The 22,126-nt window shown below is 44.7% G+C and overlaps 1 protein-coding gene across 1 annotated transcript in view; it reads left to right on the top strand.

Annotated features, from left to right (window-relative positions):
* VIPR2 (vasoactive intestinal peptide receptor 2) overlaps positions 1-22,126 on the top strand; it is a 52,805-nt gene that overhangs the window by 6,697 nt on the left and 23,982 nt on the right. Inside the window, exons 2-4 of the mRNA XM_028750955.2 lie at positions 1,031-1,133; positions 17,089-17,196; positions 20,151-20,248. Coding sequence (XP_028606788.1) covers positions 1,031-1,133; positions 17,089-17,196; positions 20,151-20,248 — 309 coding nt within the window. The remainder of the gene's footprint in view (positions 1-1,030; positions 1,134-17,088; positions 17,197-20,150; positions 20,249-22,126) is intronic.

Here is a 22,126-nt window from a genome sequence, read left to right as displayed (position 1 = left end):
ATTAATGAGCCTCAATGGAAACTGTTAAACCAGGGAAGGTCCTCTGCTGAGTCAATGCTTGCAGCTGGATCTTCCTTGTATTCCCAAGTAAGGTTGTTCCTCCCAAATAGATATTCCCTTCCAAGTAGACCTCTGGTGACAGAGCCTTCTGACAGCCAACTAGGCTATGCACTGGGTCTACTGACACCTTTGCTCCTGAGGCCTAGAGGGTGATGCAGACTTGGGTGATGAATTGAGGACTTGGGATAAGATTGGAGGAGTTATTGAGGGGCCTAGGCGAGTCATCCCTGTAATGGGATTATTCAGGCTACCTTGGACAGCAGCAAGTTCTTCCATATCCTTGTTTGGAGCTGTGCCCCTTGCCTAGAGAGATTTCCCTAGGATCTGGCCTGGAGAAGTTAATGACGCCCTGTGGTCAAGGAGTGTGTTGCTTTACTAACTTTTTCAACCTGCAACACCAGACAGTTACCCATTAAAATGAAAAACCACAGCTTTCATAGCTGGTTATCACTACCTTCTTAGCACGTCAAGGATTCCTCAGTTTCTGCTATAGAACTAAAATATATGTTTTGATACCAGTGGTTGTTTTCAGCCCAAAATGGCATTGGGTTGTGCCCAGTGCTAGCCTTACTCAGAGTAGTCCCATTGGAATGAATGAACATCTTGATGTAAACTGCTCTTTCGGTAGATTTCATATATTTTGGCATGCATCGTGATTTGCATGTAAATTTTTGTTTCTTTGCTACACGTACCTTCTGAGGAGTAATGATACATTCTAATGACATTTGGAAGCAAAGGGTCTGTTGGTTAGGGAGATTGAGTTTTGCTTCAGTCAGTCAGTTTATTTGTTACAGTGGTTCTCTGCACGTTTGTTTGCTGAGTGAGTATGCAATTGTATCAGCAGGCTTTATTCAGCCTATAACTTCCAATGCTAATGTATTTACTTATTCTTGAAAAACCTAATCAAAATGATTAGGTGTGCTTAGTGTTAGGAATATATTTCAGTCGTGTCCTTTGTTCAATTTAACAGGTAAATGGGATTCACCCGGAATGCAGATTGCAGCTGGAGCTTCATAAAGAGGAGATAAAGTGCATGGAACTTTTAAAGAATGCCAAAACCGTGGGTTTTAAAGGTAAGAAGACAACTTAGAGAGTGAAAAGAAAAGAGTGATTCAGTCGTGTAGCCTTGCAAAAATAAGTCCACAAAAGCTACTGGCCTGCAAATGGAAGGAACCTGTTAAGATTCTCATAGCCTCCATTTCCATGCTGGCTGAAAATGAAAGGAAGGTCCCTTCTCTTTTTTCTTTTTTTGTAAATACTTTTTATTGATTTTAACATATAAATTATAAAATGTACCACAAAACTTATCACTTATACAATCTTTTTAGACTTCCATCAGCACCACCATTTTATCACTTCTTATACATTTCTTAACTTTATATTGCCTTTAAATCTCTTAACAAATTATCCTTCCCCTTATCCATTTTTGCAATACTTCCAATAATACTCCTCACAAAACTTCTTGCAAACCTACAAACGTCGGCTGATCTTCACAAATACTTTTCAAATAGTCCGCAAATTTACTCCAGTCTTCCATGAATTTCTGGTCCTGCCGGTTTCGAATTCTTCCTGTTAGTTTATCTAGTTCTGCATAGTCCATTAACTTCATCCTCCATTCTTCAATCGTCGGTAATTCTTCTTGCTTCCATTTTTGGGCCAATAATATTCTTGCTGCTAGGAAGGTCCCTTCTCATGGCCAGCATTGACATGGGACAGGGTTATCCACACCCCCCCCCCTCTGCCAGCCTGTTGTGTTTCCATGATTACTTACTGTAATTAGTAAATTACTTTTATTTTATTCCATTACACGTAAAATAAGCGTACAAAAACAAATGCAAAAATACAAAAATATCAGAAATGGCAAAGAAAGGACCCATCCATTCTGTTAAATTTGTCAACAAAATCAGAAGATGTGAGGAGACATCTGTTGGTAGAAACATTTAGATGTCCCTGTTTCCTGCATACGGTGCCACAGGGTCCTGGAAGTTAGTTAAGCTGGTATAAATGATAGAATCTGACCACACAGTATAAAAAATGTTATGGGTCTTCGAAGCCTTTGGAAACCTTTATATTTTCTGCCCCTGCCAGGTTCCATTCACTTTCATACCACAGAGATATCTGAAGGTCTTCCACTTTCGTGCTGTGGACGTCCTAGCTGCTGCCAGAAGCCACATCACTAATTCTTTAGCTTGCAGTTTTTGAATATGACCGTCTCATATATTTAGAAGTGAGCGCTGTGGGATCATTTGTCTGGTAGTCTTTGAGACAGTATATACACATTAGACCAGAACTCTTTCACCAGTGGACACTCCCGCCATAAATGAAAAGACATTCCTAATGCCCCAATGATGACATTCTAGCCCTCCAAGGGCAGGAGCAATGGGGAGCAGCAAATAGCACAATAGTAGATCCCTTATGGGAATATCGGAAGCTGCCTTGTACCAAATCAGACCATTGGGCCATCTAGTTAGGGTTGTCCCTACCAGTAGGCAGAATGAGGCAGGCGCTTTAGGTGGCAGATAGCTGAGGGGCAGGCAACAGTGAGGTGTTGGAGAACAACTGTGTGCTAAGCAATTTGTTCTGTGCCTCTGAGGTAGCCTTGGTGGAAGATGTTGTCCCATCATCAGTGCTGAAATCAGATTAAATGTTGGTTTTGGTCCATGGAAGAAGGTGGGTGATGCCATCTTCATCAAATTGAGCTCTCCCTGCATATAGTTCAGTACTGTCTACACTATAGTTTTTCAACCTTGAGTCTACCAGATGCTGTTGTACTACAACCCCATCATCCCTGAGCTGTCTGAGGGTCATGGGAGCTGTAGTCCAGGAACTGTGGCTGAAGAACTTAGTTGTGGGGCTATACTTAGAATCTGCAGGATTTTCTCGCGCTACGTGAAGATGTTTGGATTTTTTAAAATGATAAAATGTCTTATGGGGCAATGATTACATTTTTAAGATGAGGAGAAAGTGCTTGGAAGGAGGTAGCTGATTCCATTCCTTTCCTGTCTCTGCTTTTAAAACAATTTTTCACTATGGCTTTAAGTGCAATGGAACAGAAGATTATCAAAAGGCAAATACAGAAGTGAAACATTTCCCACAAGCCAGTGCCTCAGCCAAGGCCATCTGCTCACAGTGTAAATAAATGATCTTTCATTCTTCTCAGTAGGGAGACAATAAATACAGCAAAGGGTTTGAAACAGAAAAGTAAACACATATCTGCCTGTAAAAGAAAATGGATCAGTAGCAATGAATTGAATTAGACTGGGTGCTGTGAGTCAGAATTTTAAAAGAGTATGTTATAGGATATATTTTTTTAATTGGCAAGGATATCTTTATTTGACAAGGATTATAAGGTTGCCAGCCAATTGGAAGGGTGGGTTGAGAGCCAATACAAGCCTGCAGGTTCCTTGCAATCACAGAGAAAATGAGAAAGCCTAATTGCTGTGCTGGTTTATTTTATTTATTTTCAGTTTAATTGTTGTATTTATATTCAGTAGCCCTGTAAGATAGGTTAGGCCAAGAAGTATAGCAACTGGCACAAGGTAACCCAGTAAGCTTCTTGACTGAGTAAGGATTTGAATTTGGGTCTCACTAGTCCTAGGTCTAGTGATGTATGGAAGTGAGAGCTGGACCATAAAGAAGGCTGATTGCTGAAGAATTGATGCGTTTGAATTATGGTGCTGGAGGAGACTCTTGAGAGTCCCATGGATTGCAAGAAGATCAAACCTCTTCATTCTGAAGGAAATCAGCCCTGAGTGCTCACTGGAAGGACAGATCATGAAGCTGAGGCTCCAATACTTTGGCCACCTCATGAGAAGAGAAGACTCCCTGGAAAAGACCCTGATGTTGGGAAAGATGGAGGGCACAAGGAGAAGGGGACGACAGAGGACGAGATGGTTGGACAGCGTTATCGAAGCTACCAGCATGAGTTTGGCCAAACTGCGGGAGGCAGTGGAAGACAGGAGTGCCTGGCGTGCTCTGGTCCATGGGGTCACGAAGAGTCAGACACGACTAAACAACTAAACGACTAAACAACAACAACAGTCCTAGGTCATATTCATACCATATGTTTAAATGCTATGATACTACTTTTAACGGTCATGGCTCCCCCCCCCCCCAATCCTGGGAGCTGAAATTGATAATTCTCAGAGTTCCCTGGGAACAGGAATTGACTGTCCGAACCAGCACTTGCCATGCAAACCAGGATCTCAAGCCAGGATTTGATCCTAGGTTTGTTTGGGCTAGCAGAGTATGGATGAAATGATAAACCATGGTTTGTTTCAAAGCAGGATCAGTGTGCAGTGGGATAAGTATGCGAACTGAAACTCCTCCCTGCTTATTCCCGTAATGCCAAACCATGGCTTGGTGTTCTGTTTAAATGGAACGTCTAAACGTCTTACTCATTCAATCATGCCATTTGCTGGCTTGAAAGCGTATCTGACTGCAGGAAAGCTAAATAATTGCTTCAATGAGCATTTTTAAAAGGACATGGAAGTGCTAGGAAACTAGGGGGGGTTGTGACCTTCTGCCCATAACGTGTTCTATTTATAGAGCACACAATAACTGCTTTAGTTGAGGCCGTGGGGAACTTTGTTTTAAACGGAGATGCAATCGTGTTGCTTTTATGGTTTGCTACGGGTCCAAAAACTGTGTGGATTGCCTCGTATAGATTTCAGGATTAGAGCATGCTTAGCAGTCACAAAGCCCACAGCAAGCAAACAACTTCAGAGATGAAGTTGAAGGATTTATCTAAGCTCTAACTTCTCTACCTTCCACCCACAAGAGAACTGTTAAAGGCAAAACACTGCTGGAACTCCCTGGAACTTCTAAGTACTTTAGAAGATACCTGATGGATCTGATCAAAGACCCATCTAGTCCATCTTTGGCCAATCACATGCCTATGGGAAGCTCACAAGCAGAGCATGAATTCAATAGCTCTCTCCTGCTTATCACCTCCCTCAACTGATATTCAGAGGCCTACCCCTTCTCAGACTTGAGGTAATATCCAGGTATCGTGCCAAGTAGCCATCAATACCTTCTCCTCCATGAAATCTGTCTTAATCCCTGTTCAGAGCTGTACGAATTGGCGGCCATCACTACACCTTGTGGGAACAGATTCCACACTTTAACTATATGCTGCGCAAATAAAGATAGCCTTGTCGTTTGCCCCTGGCTCTTCCGAAGAAGAGTGGGACACAAATTCTCCTCTCTGCCAACCCTCACCGACAGCTTTAATTGCTGTGTAGCATAACCCTATCCCTGTTGACTCAGAAGTAAGTCCCCAGAAGTGGGTTATACTCTCAGGTTAAGTGTGTATGGGTAATCCTATAGAGGGGGCGGGGAGGGGAATCCATAACAGAGTTCCTGTTACTTACTACCCCTGTGGCCAGAGCAGAAAAATATGCTTTCCCCTTTTGTTTCTTTAATTTGACTTAAAAAAATAAATAATTACCGTAACAGCAATTAGCCCTTGCTTTGGGCATCTCAATGAAATTAGGGTGTTTTGGACCCAGGGCCACTTTGCAAGTGCCCTGATTTAGACACTACAACCAGCAAAACGGGACGCAGGTGGCACTGTGGGTTAAACCACAGAGCCTAGGACTTGCCAATCAGAAGGTCGGCGGTTCGAATCCCCGCGACGGGGTGAGCTCCCGTTGCTCGGTCGCTGCTCCTGCCAACCTAGGAGTTCGAAAGCACGTCAAAGTGCAAGTAGATAAATAGGTAGTGCTCTGGCAGGAAGGTAAACAGCGTTTCCATGTGCTGCTCTGGTTCGCCAGAAATGGCTTAGTCATGCTGGCCACGTGACCTGGAAGCTGTACACTGGCTCCCTCGGCCAGTAAAGTGAGATGAGCGCCGCAACCCCAGAGTCTGTCACGACTGGTTACCTTTACCTTTGCCAGCAAAACACCCACAGCAGGTAGAGTTTTCCATGCCAGTGAAGGTGCCAGTGAAGGTGCGTTCCTGCCATTGCATCACCTCTTTCCTAGTGCAGCAGCAGTTAAAGCAGAGATGGGAAACCTATTGGACTACATCTGTCGTTGTCCCTAAGCACCGGCCATGTTGACTGGGGCTGATGGGAGTTGGAGTCCAACAACAGCTGGTTCCCCATCCTTGATTCCTTTAGTCCGTCAGCCAAGCTTCCAGCTAAGGACTTCCCTGCTGGTTGTTTGAAAAGCCATTTGGGGATTTTGGTATGAACAGTGCTTTTATTCTGGGGGGATGCAGAGGGACGCATACCCCTAAACGTTTTGTGAATCTTTGTACTTTTGTCCATTTACTGTATTTATTTTTCTTGAATCAAAATGAGAGTACCCCTAAACATTTTTTAATAGAAAAAAGGCACTGGGTATGAATGTTGCTTAAAGGGAAGCTGCCCGTTCATATACACGTGCTTGTATCTTGATGGAGCCAATATAACCCCCACATTAGACAGAGCTTTCAGGCATGTTTGTGTCTCCCCAGAGCTACCCCTATTTCCCCCCCCCCCTAAAGTGATTCAAGAAGCAACACAACTCAGCTGTTTAAATATAGTAATTTCCAGAAGGCTGTTTGGGACACTCTGGCTTGAGTTGCCAGCAGGGTCTTCACTATAGACCATTTAGGAGAAGTTCTGAGCTGGTTTTGCTACTGATAAACGCTCTGGAAGTGACATGTGACTCACATTGGTAAATTTGTTAACATGTCAACAGAAACTCACAACAAAACCCTCTGCCTGTTCAATCATCAGTGAAGGCTAATTCTCAGATTGTTGTGCATAGAATGGCAGTCCCAGTATATAAGAAAAACTAAAGTGTGGGGTTTTTTAAATATAGACATTATAAGGATGTCAAAAAGTAAGTTTCTATATTTAGCGTTGTCAGCATTCGAGCTGAGTCCAATATTTTTGTCCTGTATGTGTTTCTAATAGCAAAAACATATTTTTCCATGGTAATAAATCACTTTGGGATATTTCTTTTTCTCTTTCCAGTTTCTTCCATAATAATAACAAGGCTAATTGCCAAAAGACACACAAATCAAGCCTGAAACGATTGTCCACATTCTTTTGATAGCCCTAAGCTGCATATTAATGATTCCTGTTGCCCTCATGATGTTTTATAGTTGCATCTTTTTATTACCAGGTTCCCTGGAACTAATCTTAGGTTGCGTTGTTCTTTTTTAACATGCAGCAGTAATATGAAGTATCTATAAAACTCTTAGAATTATAAGCTGAAAAGTGTGGAGAGATTTTACTGTGTGTGCCTGTGTGCAAAAAATCTTAGTCAATGCTTACTTTAAAAATTCATTTCCTTGGTTTTTACTAGCAGGTTTGCAGCGGATTGATGAGAGGTAACAGCCATTTTAAAATACAGTGGTACCTTGGTTTACAACCATAATCCATTCCGGAGGTCCGTTTGCAAACCAAAACAGGTTGTAACCCAAGACGTGCTTTCGCTAATGGGGCCTCCCCCCCCCAAAAAAATGTTCGTAATGAAAAAAAAAAAAAAGGTTGTAATCCAAAAAAAGGTTGCAAACCAGGACACACACTTCCGGGTTTGACGTGTTTGTAATCCAAAACGTATGCAAACCAAGACATATGCAAACCAAGGTACCACTGTACAGTAGCACCTCAGGTTACGTTACCCTCAGGTAACGTAAACTTCAGATTGCGAAAGCAGCAAACTCAGAAGTGTTTCACTTCACGCGCATGCGCAGAAGCGGTCTACCACCCCGCGCACATGTGTATAACACTGGTCCTTAGGTTGCAAAAACCTCAGGATCCGGCCAGACCTCCAGAACGGATCCCATTCGCAACTGAATAAAAGTTGAAATGCATTGAAAAATCCATTCAAATATAGGCAACTCCCCATTTAGCGGGGAGGGGTGCATTCTCAGGCACCGCACATTTAAGTAGAATCGTGTATATTGGGGACACTATTGAGAAAGTCTGCAAACACCCTCTACACCTCTGGAAACCCTTAAAAAAACCAAAAATCCACCACAATCACTCCCTCCAAACCTCCTTGCTCCAACTCAAACTCTCCACAGGCCTCAAAGGTTGGCAGTGGCGTAGCGTGGGGGGTGCAGGGGGGGGCCGGCCGCACCGGGCGCAACATCTAGGAATTAGGGTTAGGGGGCGCAAATCCACGGGTTAGGGGGCGCAAATCCACGGGTTAGGGGGCGCAAATTACTTGCCTTGCCCCGGGTGCTGACAACCCACGCTATGCCACTGAAGGTTGGTGCAAAGACTCCTGGAGTTGCACTTGCAAAGGCTTGTGGGATTGCTAGACACCATTTTTGCGCCATTTTTATGTTCTTTTAGGGCTGTTATTGCCTCTTTTCGTTCCACTTCTGGGTCCGTGGCAATGCTTGCATGCACATTTGCCTTGATCGTGGCAGGTTGAAGCTCGGAGCTCACAATGCAAAGAGCGCTGGTGTTAGAGGGGAAAGGATGCCAAAACCTAATTGTTGTGATTTCGGACTCACACCTTGGAGCCTTCCATTAGCCTATGATGACAATCTCCCTCTCTAGCTCCAGCAGGGGAACGTTCATCAGTAGTCTGTGTGTACACAAAGAAAAGCAACCTTCCTATCAACATCTTTCAGATATTTTCCACAAGTGAGGGAAAGATGGACCTTTGCCCTTCATCTCTGGAACAGACCCAAAAACATCGCACTGGAGCAAAAGAAGTAATTTATTCGGCTGTCCTTTGCCACTGGTATGAATTCCACATCCAGTCGAGCCAGAAAGTTACTCATTTTTCAGTACGTGCATAATTACCAGCACTGCCAGACTTTTTAAAAATATGAATTTAAAAAATAATAATTGATTGTCTTTTCGGGATTCTTGTGTGTCAGGTTTCTAATGCTGCCTTTGGCCTAAAATCAACTGGGGGGGGGAAGAAAGCCTGGTCTGGAGTCCTGTACGTGGACTGAATCCTCTTTGAGGGACCAGAATAGGTGCCGTAAATCAAACAAACAGGGGTTCTGCCCACATAGCTTTGCTAGCGACACCTAAAATGTGAAGTTACCCCAGATGGTAATGGACTGGTTGTCCCTGGTTAGGATCAGAAATGGACAAAAAAAAAAACCCCTTGAACTATATCCCCCACAAACTTGGAAAATAGCTCAGTTTCTTCCAGTCCAATTGGATCTAGTTAGCAGGTTGGGGAAGCTTATTTGACCTCCCATCGTCTTTGTCACTGTGGCTTAGCAAGAGAGAGGGGAGTGCGGCATCAGTGAGGCGGTGGAGTCAACAAGGTGCAAACGCTCCAATAGGAGCGCTGGATTGGCTGCACTGCTGCTGACCTCACCACCGTCTCACACAGAGATAGGGGACCCTTGTCGGTCACGCAGGGAGCACCATGGAGCACAGTACCAAACCGTGTCACGCTGCCTGTTGAAACAGTTATGAACCGAAAGTACGACAGGAGTCCTGTGGGTTATGGCTGCTGTTTGTGTACTCCAAGCCTGTACATGGTTGAAGACCAGAACGCATGAAATTACAAACACACCACACCACCCGCCTCCACAAAGACCTATGGTAGAGCTCACAATATACCTGCACATCCCCATTCCACTGTTGTGATGGCAGGCAAGCTTGCTTGTCCCCTTGATTGAGGGGGCTGGCACCGCACAATGTGCTTACATCACATGTTTGCGCCACATGATGTGCCAGCGTGAGATGCGCACGCCACACGGGTTGCACACATTGCGCGGCAAGCACAAATGATGTGTGCATGTCGCTGTGAGATATCGAGGGGGAAAAGTCTACCATTACTTTGTACAATCCTTGAAGTCTGTTTCAAGCATTTTCTTTCAGGCTAGACATCAGTAGGTGGGCTAGAGTCATGTCAAATAGGTTTATTGACGGTTTGGCTTCGCTCGTATTGGATGCAGGTTACAAAGATAACAAGATCAGTATGGGATAGTTCAGTGGGGGTGAGATACACAGCACGATCCTATGCATGTTTACTCGGAAGAAACCCCATAGGAACATTTCTATACGCCCTTTCCCTAATAAAATTAATAATAATAATAATAATAATAATAATAATAATAATAATAATAATTTATTTGTACCCCGCCCATCTGGCTGGGTTTCCCCAGCCACTCTGGGCGACTTTCAACAAAGATTAAATGTCACACATTAAAAAGATTTAATGTCACACATTAAAAACTTCCCTGAACAGGGCTGCCTTCAGATGTCTTCTAAATGTCAGGTAGTTGTTTTTCTCTTTGACATCTGGTGGGAGGGCGTTCCACAGGGTGGGAGCCACTACCGAGAAGGCCCTCTGCCTGGTTCCCTGTGGCTTTGCTTATCACAGTGAGGGAACCGCCAGAAGGCCCTTGGCGCTGGACCTCAGCTTCCGGGCAGAATGATGGGGGTGGAGACGCTCCTTCAGGTATAAGCCTCCAATAAGTTTTGCATAGTCAAAAGTGGCTTACAGACATGTTTTAATAAAGTTGTTTACAGTCTGAGCAGGAGCATACAGATTGGGGGGAAGGACCATAGCTGACTGGTAGAGCATCTACTTTTCGTTATGAGAACCAGATAATGTTCACTGCAATGCCAACATTAAAAAGTGATCTTAAAACCGGAAGTCAAATGAAAAGTGCAGCCATAAAGAGGGAAGATCTTGCTGGCAAGTGATCTAGAGAAGTAGAGATTTACCCTTACCTTGGGAAGATATTTTTTGACCCATCACCAGCTCCTGTCACAGGGCAAGAAACTTGGAGATGTTTCCAAACAGGTTATGCAAGATTACATATGCTCAAAGGATCTCATTGCATCAGTGTGAGGGACCCCTTTAAAAAACAAACATATAGATAATAGATTACCACTTCGGAAAATTTGATTGAAAAGCAGCTATGGGCAACGCTCTCTCTCTCTCTCTCTCTCTCTCTCTCTCTCTCTCTCTCACACACACACACACACACACACACACACACACACACACACACACAATATAGCATTTTAAAGTATTCTTGTGATTGGGGAGCAGTTTCACAAAAGAACCTAATTAAGGTGATTGCAGATCATTAACTTGTATTTAACTCAGGTAGTTATAATTAATAGATTGAAACCCAAAAATAATTAACATAAAGTCAGACTGGTTTCCAATCCATAACTGCTATTTCATTATAATTGCTGTTTCTTTAAGATGCAAAGTATCTTACTCCATCAAAGTAACGACTTGCGATACTTGATTCTTCTATTGTAGGCCTTACATTTTTTTTAATTTTTTTTTCCATAAATCATTAATGCAGAAGAGGCTTGTATAATTTCACATGTCCCAAAGTCCTTATGCATTTAAATAAACACAATAGCAAATCTAGTTTTATGGGTTTGTGTTTTTAAAAAAATCTTTATTAGTGATACCCACCGTCCTCTAGTACTTGGGCATTGTCCTGCATGGCCCCTAGAAATGTGGGGGTTGCTGTTTTTTAATATGACGACATTGTCAAGAAAATGGTCCCTCTGCATAGGTCTCTGGGTAAAATGCTAGCCTTTTGGAAGAAAACTATCCCAGTAATTGAGATGATCTCGTTGAATTGAGGCCTCTGTGCTATCTAGACTGAGGAACTTGCTTCAGCTGTGTGGGAAAAGCCACCCACACCCAAACACTAGAATGTTCTAGGCTTTAAGTCTCCTGATTGGTTCACCCCTCTTGCATTTTGCTGTTTGCTTTTATTTCCCTTTGTCTTTCTTACCTGTTTCTTTGCGACACCTAGGAAACCATATCTTCTGTGCTCTGGACTACAGCTTTTGGGTCAATGCTTTATGGTATATGCACAGGCAGTGGCGTAGCGTGGGGGGTGCAGGGGGGGCCGGCCGCACCGGGCGCAACATCTGGGGGGGCGCGCTCGCACTCGCAGCGCTAAAATCCACGGGTTAGGGGGCGCAAATTACTTGCCTTGCCCCGGGTGCTGACAACCCACGCTACGCCACTGTGCACAGGGTTAGGAAAAGTTAGCTTTTCTGTTTCAGTTTGATTTATAATTTAGGAGGCCACACCTTCACCTTCCTGCTCCCACTCACCTTGCATATCCAGTAACACTTCTCCATTTTGTCAAGTTGTTCCTCCTTTGATCCCATCCGTCGTCTCTCCAGGCCATCCAGCAACAGAGAAAACAGATTTATCTTGCCTGGCTGAGACCATTCAAGAGCCTCTTAGTAATTTAGTATCTTGTCGGATAGTACAGTGTCTACAGACTCCACTTTATGTTTTTAGGAAATGAACATCCACGTAGCCAAGAACATTTTTTCAGCAGTTCTATGAAGTGTAGGGTTGGATTCTTGGAAACGCACTGCACACACAAAAATCAGAGACAACACACTTCATCAAGATAAAATGTGTTTGGACCATGCACAAGGAAGAGCAAAGTGCAGATGGACCACCCTTAAACAAATGTCACCCTCATTTCATCCACAGGGGGCGTTCAGATTAGAGCATGGGTAGGCAAACTAAGGCCCGGGGGCCGGATCCGGCCCAATCACCTTCTAAATCTGGCCTGCGGACGGTCTAGGAATCAGCATGTTTTTACATGAGTAGAACGTGTCCTTTTATTTAAAATGCATCTCTGGGTGATTTGTGGGGCCTGCCTGGTGTTTTTACATGAGTAGAATGTGTGCTTTTATTTAAAGTGCATCTCTGGGTTATTTGCGGGGCATAGGAATTCGTTCATTTTCTCTCTCAAAATATAGTCCCCCCCCCCACAAGGTCTGAGGGACACCCTCTGCTGAAAAAGTTTGCTGACCCCTGGATTAGAGGAAGGTTCTTCTGCTAGGCTGGACTCTCTGTAAGCACCATACACTTTCCCCAGTTTTCCCAGACTACCAGTCCTGAATCCTTGTGTGTGAATTACATAGGATGGCAGTGCACTTGTGGCTTTGAATGTAGGCTTGTTCCACCTGCATCAAGTGGAGGAGTGTGATCTGTAGTGACAAAGTGGTACCTGGTGTTGATGACATTCCTGCAGCCATTACATGTTGGAGGCCGGGTGTTTGCAGCTGGGAGCCCGCTCTGCTCTTCATGCAGGGAGCTTACTCGAGGGCAGCAGACTCCCCAATATAGACATTCAGCCCCCAGTGCCTAGAGAGGTGCAGGAACAGGGGTCAAAATGTTTGGGAAGGCACAGGGCCAATGGGCTCACCCTCATGGTGGCAATTGCGGTGGGCTGGGACAGTTGAGTAGGGTTCCTGGGTTGTATCCTGTGCTAGCCATACTCAGAGTCCTGCCACTGAAATGAATGCTTTTGACTAACAAGTTCATTAATTTCAATGGGTCTTCTCTAAGTAGAACAGAGCTGGATACTTAAAACCCATGAATTATTTGTGGGATTGAGTGTAGGTATGTTTGAACACTTTTAAGGATTGTATGAAATGTATGTTTGTATGCTTGTATATTTGTAATATATGTGTATTAAAAATTCTTTTTAATAAATAGGGGGGGAAACCCATCTTTTTATTCAGTACTTCACTGTCTTTCATCTACCATGAAATTGATGAGGGAGAGAGCCATATCAGTTTCATGGGTGCCATTTTTCTTCAGCTTTCCCCTCCTGTGAAAGTGATAAGGGAAAGGGGAACAGCCCTATGACTAGAATTCTCCTTTACATAATAAAGTTTGTAAATGCGGTAGATAACCGGAGATCTCTTTGACGTGCATGATTTATTCCTATGACAGAATTAAGTTTTCTCATCACAATATTTTGGGGGCTCTTTCACTTGGAATTCTAAACGTTTCTGATTATACCCAAGTCGTTAGATCCTAATGCATTTTGATGGCAAAGTAAAAATAATTCAGTCTTGTTAGTATTGCTGCCTTTTAGTAACCCAGTGCTTATTTATTGTGGCACTTGGCAGTAAATAATAATTTGTCCAAAGCAAAATCAATCATTGGAATAATATGCCAGAAGCAAACTAAAGCAGTTTTTTTTTAGAAGTGATGGAGAATAAGTGGTGCTTTGGTTTGCCTTATATGCTTAATATATGTAAGAGTGTTGTCACGCTACAGTTTGCTTGGCCACCGGCAGGTGGCGCTGTGATGTGAAGCAGTCTTCTTTTTGTCTTCCCGACAATTGCTGGTGTGGTTCAGTGTTCTTTTAATCCCCGTTGCCTCTGTTAAAATAATCAAACTAGCAGGTGAAAGTACACACAAGGTACACACATTCAAGGCTAGAGGAAAGTCTGTTCCATAGCAGTGAAGGGGCAAGAAATGATTGTGAGGAAGCCAAGTTGTGTCAGAATCTAGGAGAGGGTCAGTTGCATAGCTGTCAACCGTCCCTTATTGGGCGGGAAACTCCCTTATCCCAGCGCTGTGTCCCGCTGCTGTCCCGGATTGATGATGTCCCTTAAATTTCCCGGGTTTCAATGCTGCCTAGGAGAAAAGGGCTACTACCTTCACCTCCCAGCCACCCCCACTCGCAGGGATAAGACCCATCCCCACAAGGGTCTGCTTACATCGCGGCAGGGCCTTGGTGAGCATCCGTCTGTCTCGGGAGATAAGGAAGAGAGCGCGCCTTCGGGGGAGAATGTCAGCTTGTTGGAGAGTCCCAGCACCCGCCACCCAACACACCCAAGGGCCCATAACTCCCGGGGCGCACCAGGAGCTGCAAAGATAATGTGCACTCGGGGGCGGGGGCGATCCGCCTACGGGGCGCGACTATGGTGCTATCTGGGGGCTTCCTTCCCCGAACGAAAAGTGGCCAGCTAGCCCCCCCTTCCCTGGACTCCAGCAAGACTTTGGGAGCTCTAAGCAGGCAGAGGTAACCGCGTCCGGCCCATCCTGTTGGGCGGCAGGGCTCACCCCCTTCTTTAAAGGGCCAGCGAGGAGAGAACTATCACTGCTACAGCCACCCGAGGCATCCCTTACGACTAGCATGCACAGCTAGATATGCAGGGTCTTGCTCGGCACAGGATCTAGGGTAGGCATGCACTGGCGGAGGAAGAGGAGGGTGGGGGGAGCGCCCAGCCCCCAGCAGTGCGATCCCGGCAGGGTGCAATCGCAGCTGCCCCCCCCCCCCGGCGCTGGGCGCCCCGCCCCCAGGACGCACACCAGCCCACCCCCTGTGCCGCAGCACGGAGCTCCGCCACTGCAGGCATGTGCAACAGGTCTCTTGGGAGTTGGACGTGCCTGATCTTAGGGGGAGGGGGATCCTTTTAGATTACCTGCTGCGCTTTTTTTCTCTGGGGCATTGTCATCTCTCGCCGGGACCTGGCAATGATCCTGAAGCCAACCTGCCCGAGCCGATGGAATGGCAGTCGAATCCTTGTGCAGCCTTTTTTTCATTTAATGACCATTTCCCTCGCCTATTTCCGTTGTCGTTTCACAGTACTGTACACGTCCGACACGGGGGGAAAGAAAGTAGCTGGTTGACTAAAATCCCTTATTTTGGCTGCTGACCCCTTATTTTCGAGGCTGCTGGTCCCTTATTTTCAAATCTGTAAGTTGACAGCTATGGTCAGTTGAGTAGAGCAGGGGCAGGGAAGGTGGAGAAAACAAAGCAGGTGTGACCAGGTAGCTGGACAAATAGCCAAAGGAATCTTGATCTGGAAGCAGCTGAAATTTCCAGGACCATGTTTGACCTGACCAGGAATTAGGAATGGGGCAGACATTTGATTTTGTTTGCATTTTAATGAGAAGCAAGTCAATCCACACTTTTTGAACCAAAAACACAATTAGGCTATCCTTTGAAATTTGTACTTCTCCGAATTCTGAAGTGCAGGTCTCCAGCTAAACAATGCATGCAAAAATGCATAGATTAGGAGGAAGTATGCATTAAAAAGTGAAGTTCTCAACAAACATACGATTACTTAGGGAGACATGAATCAGCTCTATTTCTGCATGATTCATTGGTAACATTTTCCCCTTAAAAAGTCCATTTTAATAAGGTTCCAAAAGATTTGTTACCAAGATTTATGAGTATGTTGAAATTGTTCATTAAGCCTTGCTGCTTTTATAGTATAATTTTTAAAATCAGGAAACAGATGAGGGCAATTGCATTAATTACATCATAATAACATTGCTCGCACGGTAATCTATGTAAACAAACACGTTCTGCGAGGGAAAGAGGTTGTTAACACAGTCTCTGCTTAATTAGGGTACACAGGAGTGGATCAAATTCTGCTTGAGTTGCTGATACCGAAAATCCTATGGGAGATAAGTCAACCAATATTTGTTTCTTATTGAGTCTGGAAATCTGTGTTGGATTGCCAGCATCCATTTTAGGTACCCAAGAGGCCAGGGGTATTATTTTTCCCTTCAAAATGTAAAATAATTGATAGGCAGTCGCAGGCAGAACTGTGTGTATTTTGTGAGGGGAAGGATGGCACCCTCCTGCTCCACATACAGAAACTAACGGTGTTGGCAGCTGACTCTTAGCTCACCCCTGGCAGGGTGGCAATATCCTCCACAGCAGGCTGGCTTAGGGAGGTGTAGGGCACGCCATGTGGTACACTCAGACTCTTGAGACCTTCTCGCCATTTCCCACTCCACAACATCCACCACCTCAATGGGAGGCCTGCCCTGTCCAGACATGACTTCTTCCTATTACTGCAGAGATCCATCAGTGTTACCTCATCCTTTGCAAAGTACAGGAAGACAGTTCCTGATGGCAAAGAGCTAACGATATAAAACCTGCTACATTTTCAAAGCACTTGTTGCAGATGTTTCTTTGAATATTTCATAATAACCAGAAACACAGGTGCTTCCCGAGAAGTACAGTGGTAGCTCGGGTTAAGTACTTAATTCGTTCCAGAGGTCCGTTCTTAACCTGAAACTGTTCTTAACCTGAAGCACCACTTTAGCTAATGGGGCCTCCCGCTGCTGCTGCGCCGCCATGGCATGATTTCTGTTCTGATCCTGAAGCAAAGTTCTTAATCCTAGGTACTATTTCTGGGTTAGCGGAGTCTGTAACCTGAAGCGTATGTAACCTGAAGCGTATGTAACCCAAGGTACCACTGTAATTGTGGAAGAGGGAAGAACACTGTGGGAGGAGGGATTCACTCAAGGAGCTCCATATGAGATGCTTTCTGCTTGTTTTTTCCAGGGTGTGTTGGGATCTGGGATAACATTACCTGCTGGCACCCTGCAGAAATTGGGGAAACCGTGACAGTACCGTGTCCAAAAATTTTCAGCAATTTTTTCAGCAAATCAGGTAATATATCTTTTATATAATGGAAACCATATTGAGGTGTGTGTGGTTTTTTAAGGGTTCTCATGTGCGGGTAACAACAGCCAGAAATTAAGAAATTATTTTTGCTACGAAGAGTTCATTTTTAATTTGGTGATGGGCAACTTACATACTGAAAGGACTGTTGTTGTCATTGTCGTCGTTGTTTGAATACCTGCATCTCAAGATGTGTACACTTACAAAGGCTTACTGCATGACTATAATCTTGAAAACATGCAAGTGATTATATTCAGGTTTGCACCAAGGCCATAGTGCTGAGCAATTTCTATCAATGTATGTCATGGATATCAGGTCTGCAGGGTCTGTGAGCCACCAAAACGCAGTCTACCAGCTGTATATGGTGTCCCATGGGACTCTGGGTTTTGCAGCCTGTCCAGAACAGTAAACACAGGGCAGAAGGGTGGAGCTTGATTATGCACCTGGTAGTCCTCGCAACTGATGACTTGTGGGGCCAGCCCTATCATTAGACAGAGTGACACAGCTGCCTCAGGCTGCAGTTGCTGAGAGATGGAAAGTGGGAATAACTGTGTGGTCTGCACTGCACCCCCTATGCTGCCCTGCAGTGAGATTTGGCTGCCAGTCTAGTTGGCTTTTGTACATGGAATGGGGAAAGGCGCCATCTTGTCTTAGGCCACAGGCAGGAAAATATCTTCAGAGTGACCCTGATGACTGGTAGATGTCGACTGTTATAGGGGCCTGCCTTTATGTGGGTTATGGGCCACATTGGACCATATCTGTCCCTGGATCTATCTCATACATCTGGCAAGAAGCAAGAGAATGCCTTAGGAGAACCTTAGGAGCCCCATCTCCAGCATCATTGGACCCCTACGCATGGGGCATAGCATTTGAACAGGACCCAGAAGTGTGTGAAACCCAACATAGGCTGACCTATTTTGCACAATATTTTAGATAAGATCTGAAATATTGTGCAGGACCTTTTTTAGAAGGGTACATTCAGCATCAGCAGAGGATGGACCACGTTTGTGTCCTTCGCTTAATGGTATAGCATGTGGCTTGCGTGTAGAAGGTCCCATGTTCAGTCCCCAGCATCTCTAGATAGGATTGGTTGTGTTCCCCATCTGAAATCCTGGACAGCCTCTGCTAGTCAGTGTAGACCATGGGTAGGCAAACTAAGCCCTGGGGGCCGGATCTGGCCCAATCGCCTTCGAAATCCGGCCCACGGACGGTCTAGGAATCAGCGTGTTTTTACATGAATAGAATGTGCCCTTTTATTTAAAATGCATCTCTGGGTTATTTGTGGGGCCTGCCTGGTGTTTTTACATGAGTAGAATGTGTGCTGTTATTTAAAATGCATCTCGGGTTATTTGTGGGGCATAGGAATTTGTTCATTTCCCCCAAAAAAATATAGTCCAGCCCCCCACAAGGTCTGAGGGACAGTGGACCGGCCCCCTGCTGAAAAAGTTTGCTGACCCCTGGTGTAGACAATATTTTGCTATGTAGCCCAATAATCTAACTCAGTATAAGGCAGCTTTCTACGTTCTGTGTTTCCGTGTTCCCACCATGCTTATGGGATGGATTCAAGGGCAGGTATTCCCAATCCAACACGCTGATCTGATTATTTCAGGGTTACGGCTCCAGTCTTATTATGGATATGTAGATTTATTTAAGCATCGCCTACTTGGCAGGTGCATATTTATGAATTAGCGTTCAGAAGAGTTTCCTGCGATGTTCTGGGACAATAGGAAAGCCCTCCAGTTTGTTGTTCCTTCTAGAACTTTCTCTCATCTCTGCTCCTCTTCTCATAATTGGGACAAGGCTTTTAGAAACACATTATCAGCGAAATTGGGATTTGCTGTGTGTCAGAAGAATATTCATCTCTCCAGCTAGTTATTCATCACTGCAGGATCTGAAGGCTTTAATAACCCTGCCATAGATCATTCAATATCACCTTAAATAACAGTGTAGGGTAATGAAAGGCTTTTTATGAAGATAATTTTATTCAAATTACGTCCCCATCTAACACATTTATAGCCGCAAATTAGTCTTCTCAAAAGCTGGACGCTAATAGAACCTCTGCCAAGTGATTTTTAAATGTCGCACGGAGCCTCCTGATCTGTTGCTGACGAAGAACACACCCGTACCTGGGGGAAGTATTTGGTCATTTTTCTAGTCGTGACAATACCATGGATGCTTTTGTTTTATTTTGGGATGATGAGACACAAGTTAGGTTATCTGAAGTAAGCGCTCTGACTTTGGCCAAATATAGACACATGGGTTCTCTTGACTTCAGAGTCAAGACACTCAGAGCAATCCTGATCCCTGGCTGGAAGCAACAGGGCATTGCAGAAGGGCAGACTCAGCACTGAATCTAAAGTCCTGTCACCTCCACTGGCTTGGGAAGTGGGAAATGGCCAGTTTAGGGAAGAGGAAGAGGAAGAAGAAGGAGGAGGAGGAGGAGAAGAGTTTGGATTTGATATCCCACCTTTCACTCCCCTTCAGGAGTCTCAAAGCGGCTAACATTCTCCTTTCCCTTCCTCCCCCACAACAAACACTCTGTGAGGTGAGTGGGGCTGAGAGACTTCAAAAAAGTGTGACTGGCCCAAGGTCACCCAGCAGCTGCATGTGGAGGAGCGGAGACACGAACCCGGTTCCCCAGATTACGAGACTACCGCTCTTAACCACTACACCACACTGGCACACTGGGAGCTTGCTGCTGGTTACCACTGGTGGTAGCTTCTTACCTGCCAGGGTGAAACTAGGCCTCCATTGTGACTGGGCAACCACCACCACCACCACAACAACACTCCTCTCTGTTGGTGGAGGCTAGTGATGGTGTGTACATTGCTATAGGTTATAGTAGATTGGCAGCAGGAGCCTCAAGTCACCTGTGAGGGACAACCTTTTTAGTGAATTAGAATTCCACTCCTGATTGCTACACTTTCCCCCCTTTTGTTTAGGAAATATCAGCAAAAATTGTACAAGTAACGGTTGGACAGATATATTTCCAGATTTCTTCTTTGCTTGTGGATATAAAGAAGTTGACGAAGACAGCGCGGTAAGTCAAACAATTCTATGACTCGGAATCAAATGTACTGGAGAACTATTGAAATTTTAAGCTGCCAATTTGTGTTAATTAAAGGAAAACAAAATCAAGCTAAATGTTAGAGATGGAACACCATCCATATCGGTTTTAGAAAGTGCAACATAAAACACTGCTCCTGGAAGACTGCATAGGTCCATCATAATTGTAGTGGCCCAAACCAATTGGCCTTTATGGGTCAAAACCAGCACCTAGAGTTGATTTTAGAAGGCAGTATGGACCCAGCAGAGATGCTGGGAAACTGGTCGAATGTTCTAGAAATTCTAATTCTGCATATGTACTGAATCAAATATGCTTTATCATCAAATAAATCTTGTGTTTTCCGTATTTGTTGACTTTTTCCTCCTGTGACACTGCTGACTAACTGCAGAAAGCCTTTAAAAGCAAATGATAAACTCTACCTCATACAATCTTGTTTCCTACAGTATGCACTCAATCAATTTTTTGGACCATTTTCAGGACCATACTAGGCCTTGTTTGAGAAATCATCCATTTTTAAAAAAAAAATGGTGCTGTGGAAGTAGAATTAAATCTTGCACTCTTTCCCCCATCAAAATCACACACACACACACACCCATAGCTGCTATTTGTCCCTACAGAGCAAAACATGCAGGCACCTGTGAGGCTTGTTTGTTTTGCCCTGTGGAGCAAATAGCAGCTTTAGGGGGCATTAACTGGGTTAATGGGAGAGGAAGTTAGCTAACCCCACCCCACCCTGTGCCACATTGCCTCATGCATCTCTAGAGGTAGAACCTAGAGGAGGGGAAAGGTGTAGAAACGGACTCTGAATTGCAGGTTGTTTGGGAACCTTGAGGGCCTGTGTCCCTGTGCAAGGGATTTACTTGAAGATGAGGCCTGTGGTGTAAATATTACATAGAAGTCACCTTTACGGTGGGATGACTGGGAAACATTTCTGTGATGCTGGTCCTGCTCTAGCATTTTGTGGCCATGCTGGCGATCTCTACCACCCCCCAAAAAAATTATTGCAGCGGAAATTAAAAGTTGTTCATGTTGACATTTTTCACAATGCTGTAGTTATTTTCTAAAGAAATGTGGGTGAAAACCTTCCGGCCTATTTCTGAGGAAACATACTGATCACTGAGGTTGTTGTTGTTGTTGTTGTTGTTGTTATTGATTCCCATGAGGCACCTCAAAGCAATTTATAGTTGTTCTCCTTGGCCTTGGGATGTGGGTGGTTTTGGTCACGCGATAAACCAGTTCAGCTGGTTAGGTGGAAGCGGGCTCTTCAGAACCACAAACCCCTCTCACCACCCCTCACATAGCTGAAGCCATGTGCCTAACGCATCCTCCTCCATGGTCTTGCTGTTTCCGTCTACAGTGAAATTGCACATGCTCCATAGCTGTCAACTTACAGATTTGAAAATAAGGGACCAGCAGCCTTGAAAATAAGGGACCAGCAGCCAAAATAAGGGACCTGCAGCCTCACCTGTTCCAGGCACTCCAGTCTTCCTGTCCTCCTGAAGTGTGGTCAAACTCATGCTGGGTAGCTTCGAGAACACTGTCCGACCAACTTTGTAACCAGAGGTTCAACTGAATAGAATCTGAATCACATGCACCACAAGGCCTACGCAGCCTCAGCTTAAGATGGCTCCCCGGCCTGGCTTTGAACTGCAAAGTTTGCAGCAGCACGTGCAACAAAATGGCATCCAGCATTCAAAACCCCCCTCAGCTTGCATTAACTAGCCATACACAAGGCATGCAAGCTCCACCCCCCAGTCATTCTTAGACTTCTTATTGGGTGAGCAACACAGCCAAGCAACACAGTTGGAGCCTCCCTCCTCCTTGGCCGGCAGGGAGGGAGGGAGAGGAGCT

This window comes from Podarcis muralis, chromosome 12 (genome assembly GCF_964188315.1).
Source record: "Podarcis muralis chromosome 12, rPodMur119.hap1.1, whole genome shotgun sequence".
Classification (NCBI taxonomy): domain Eukaryota; kingdom Metazoa; phylum Chordata; class Lepidosauria; order Squamata; family Lacertidae; genus Podarcis; species Podarcis muralis.
This window is presented reverse-complemented; position numbering and strand designations above follow the sequence as displayed.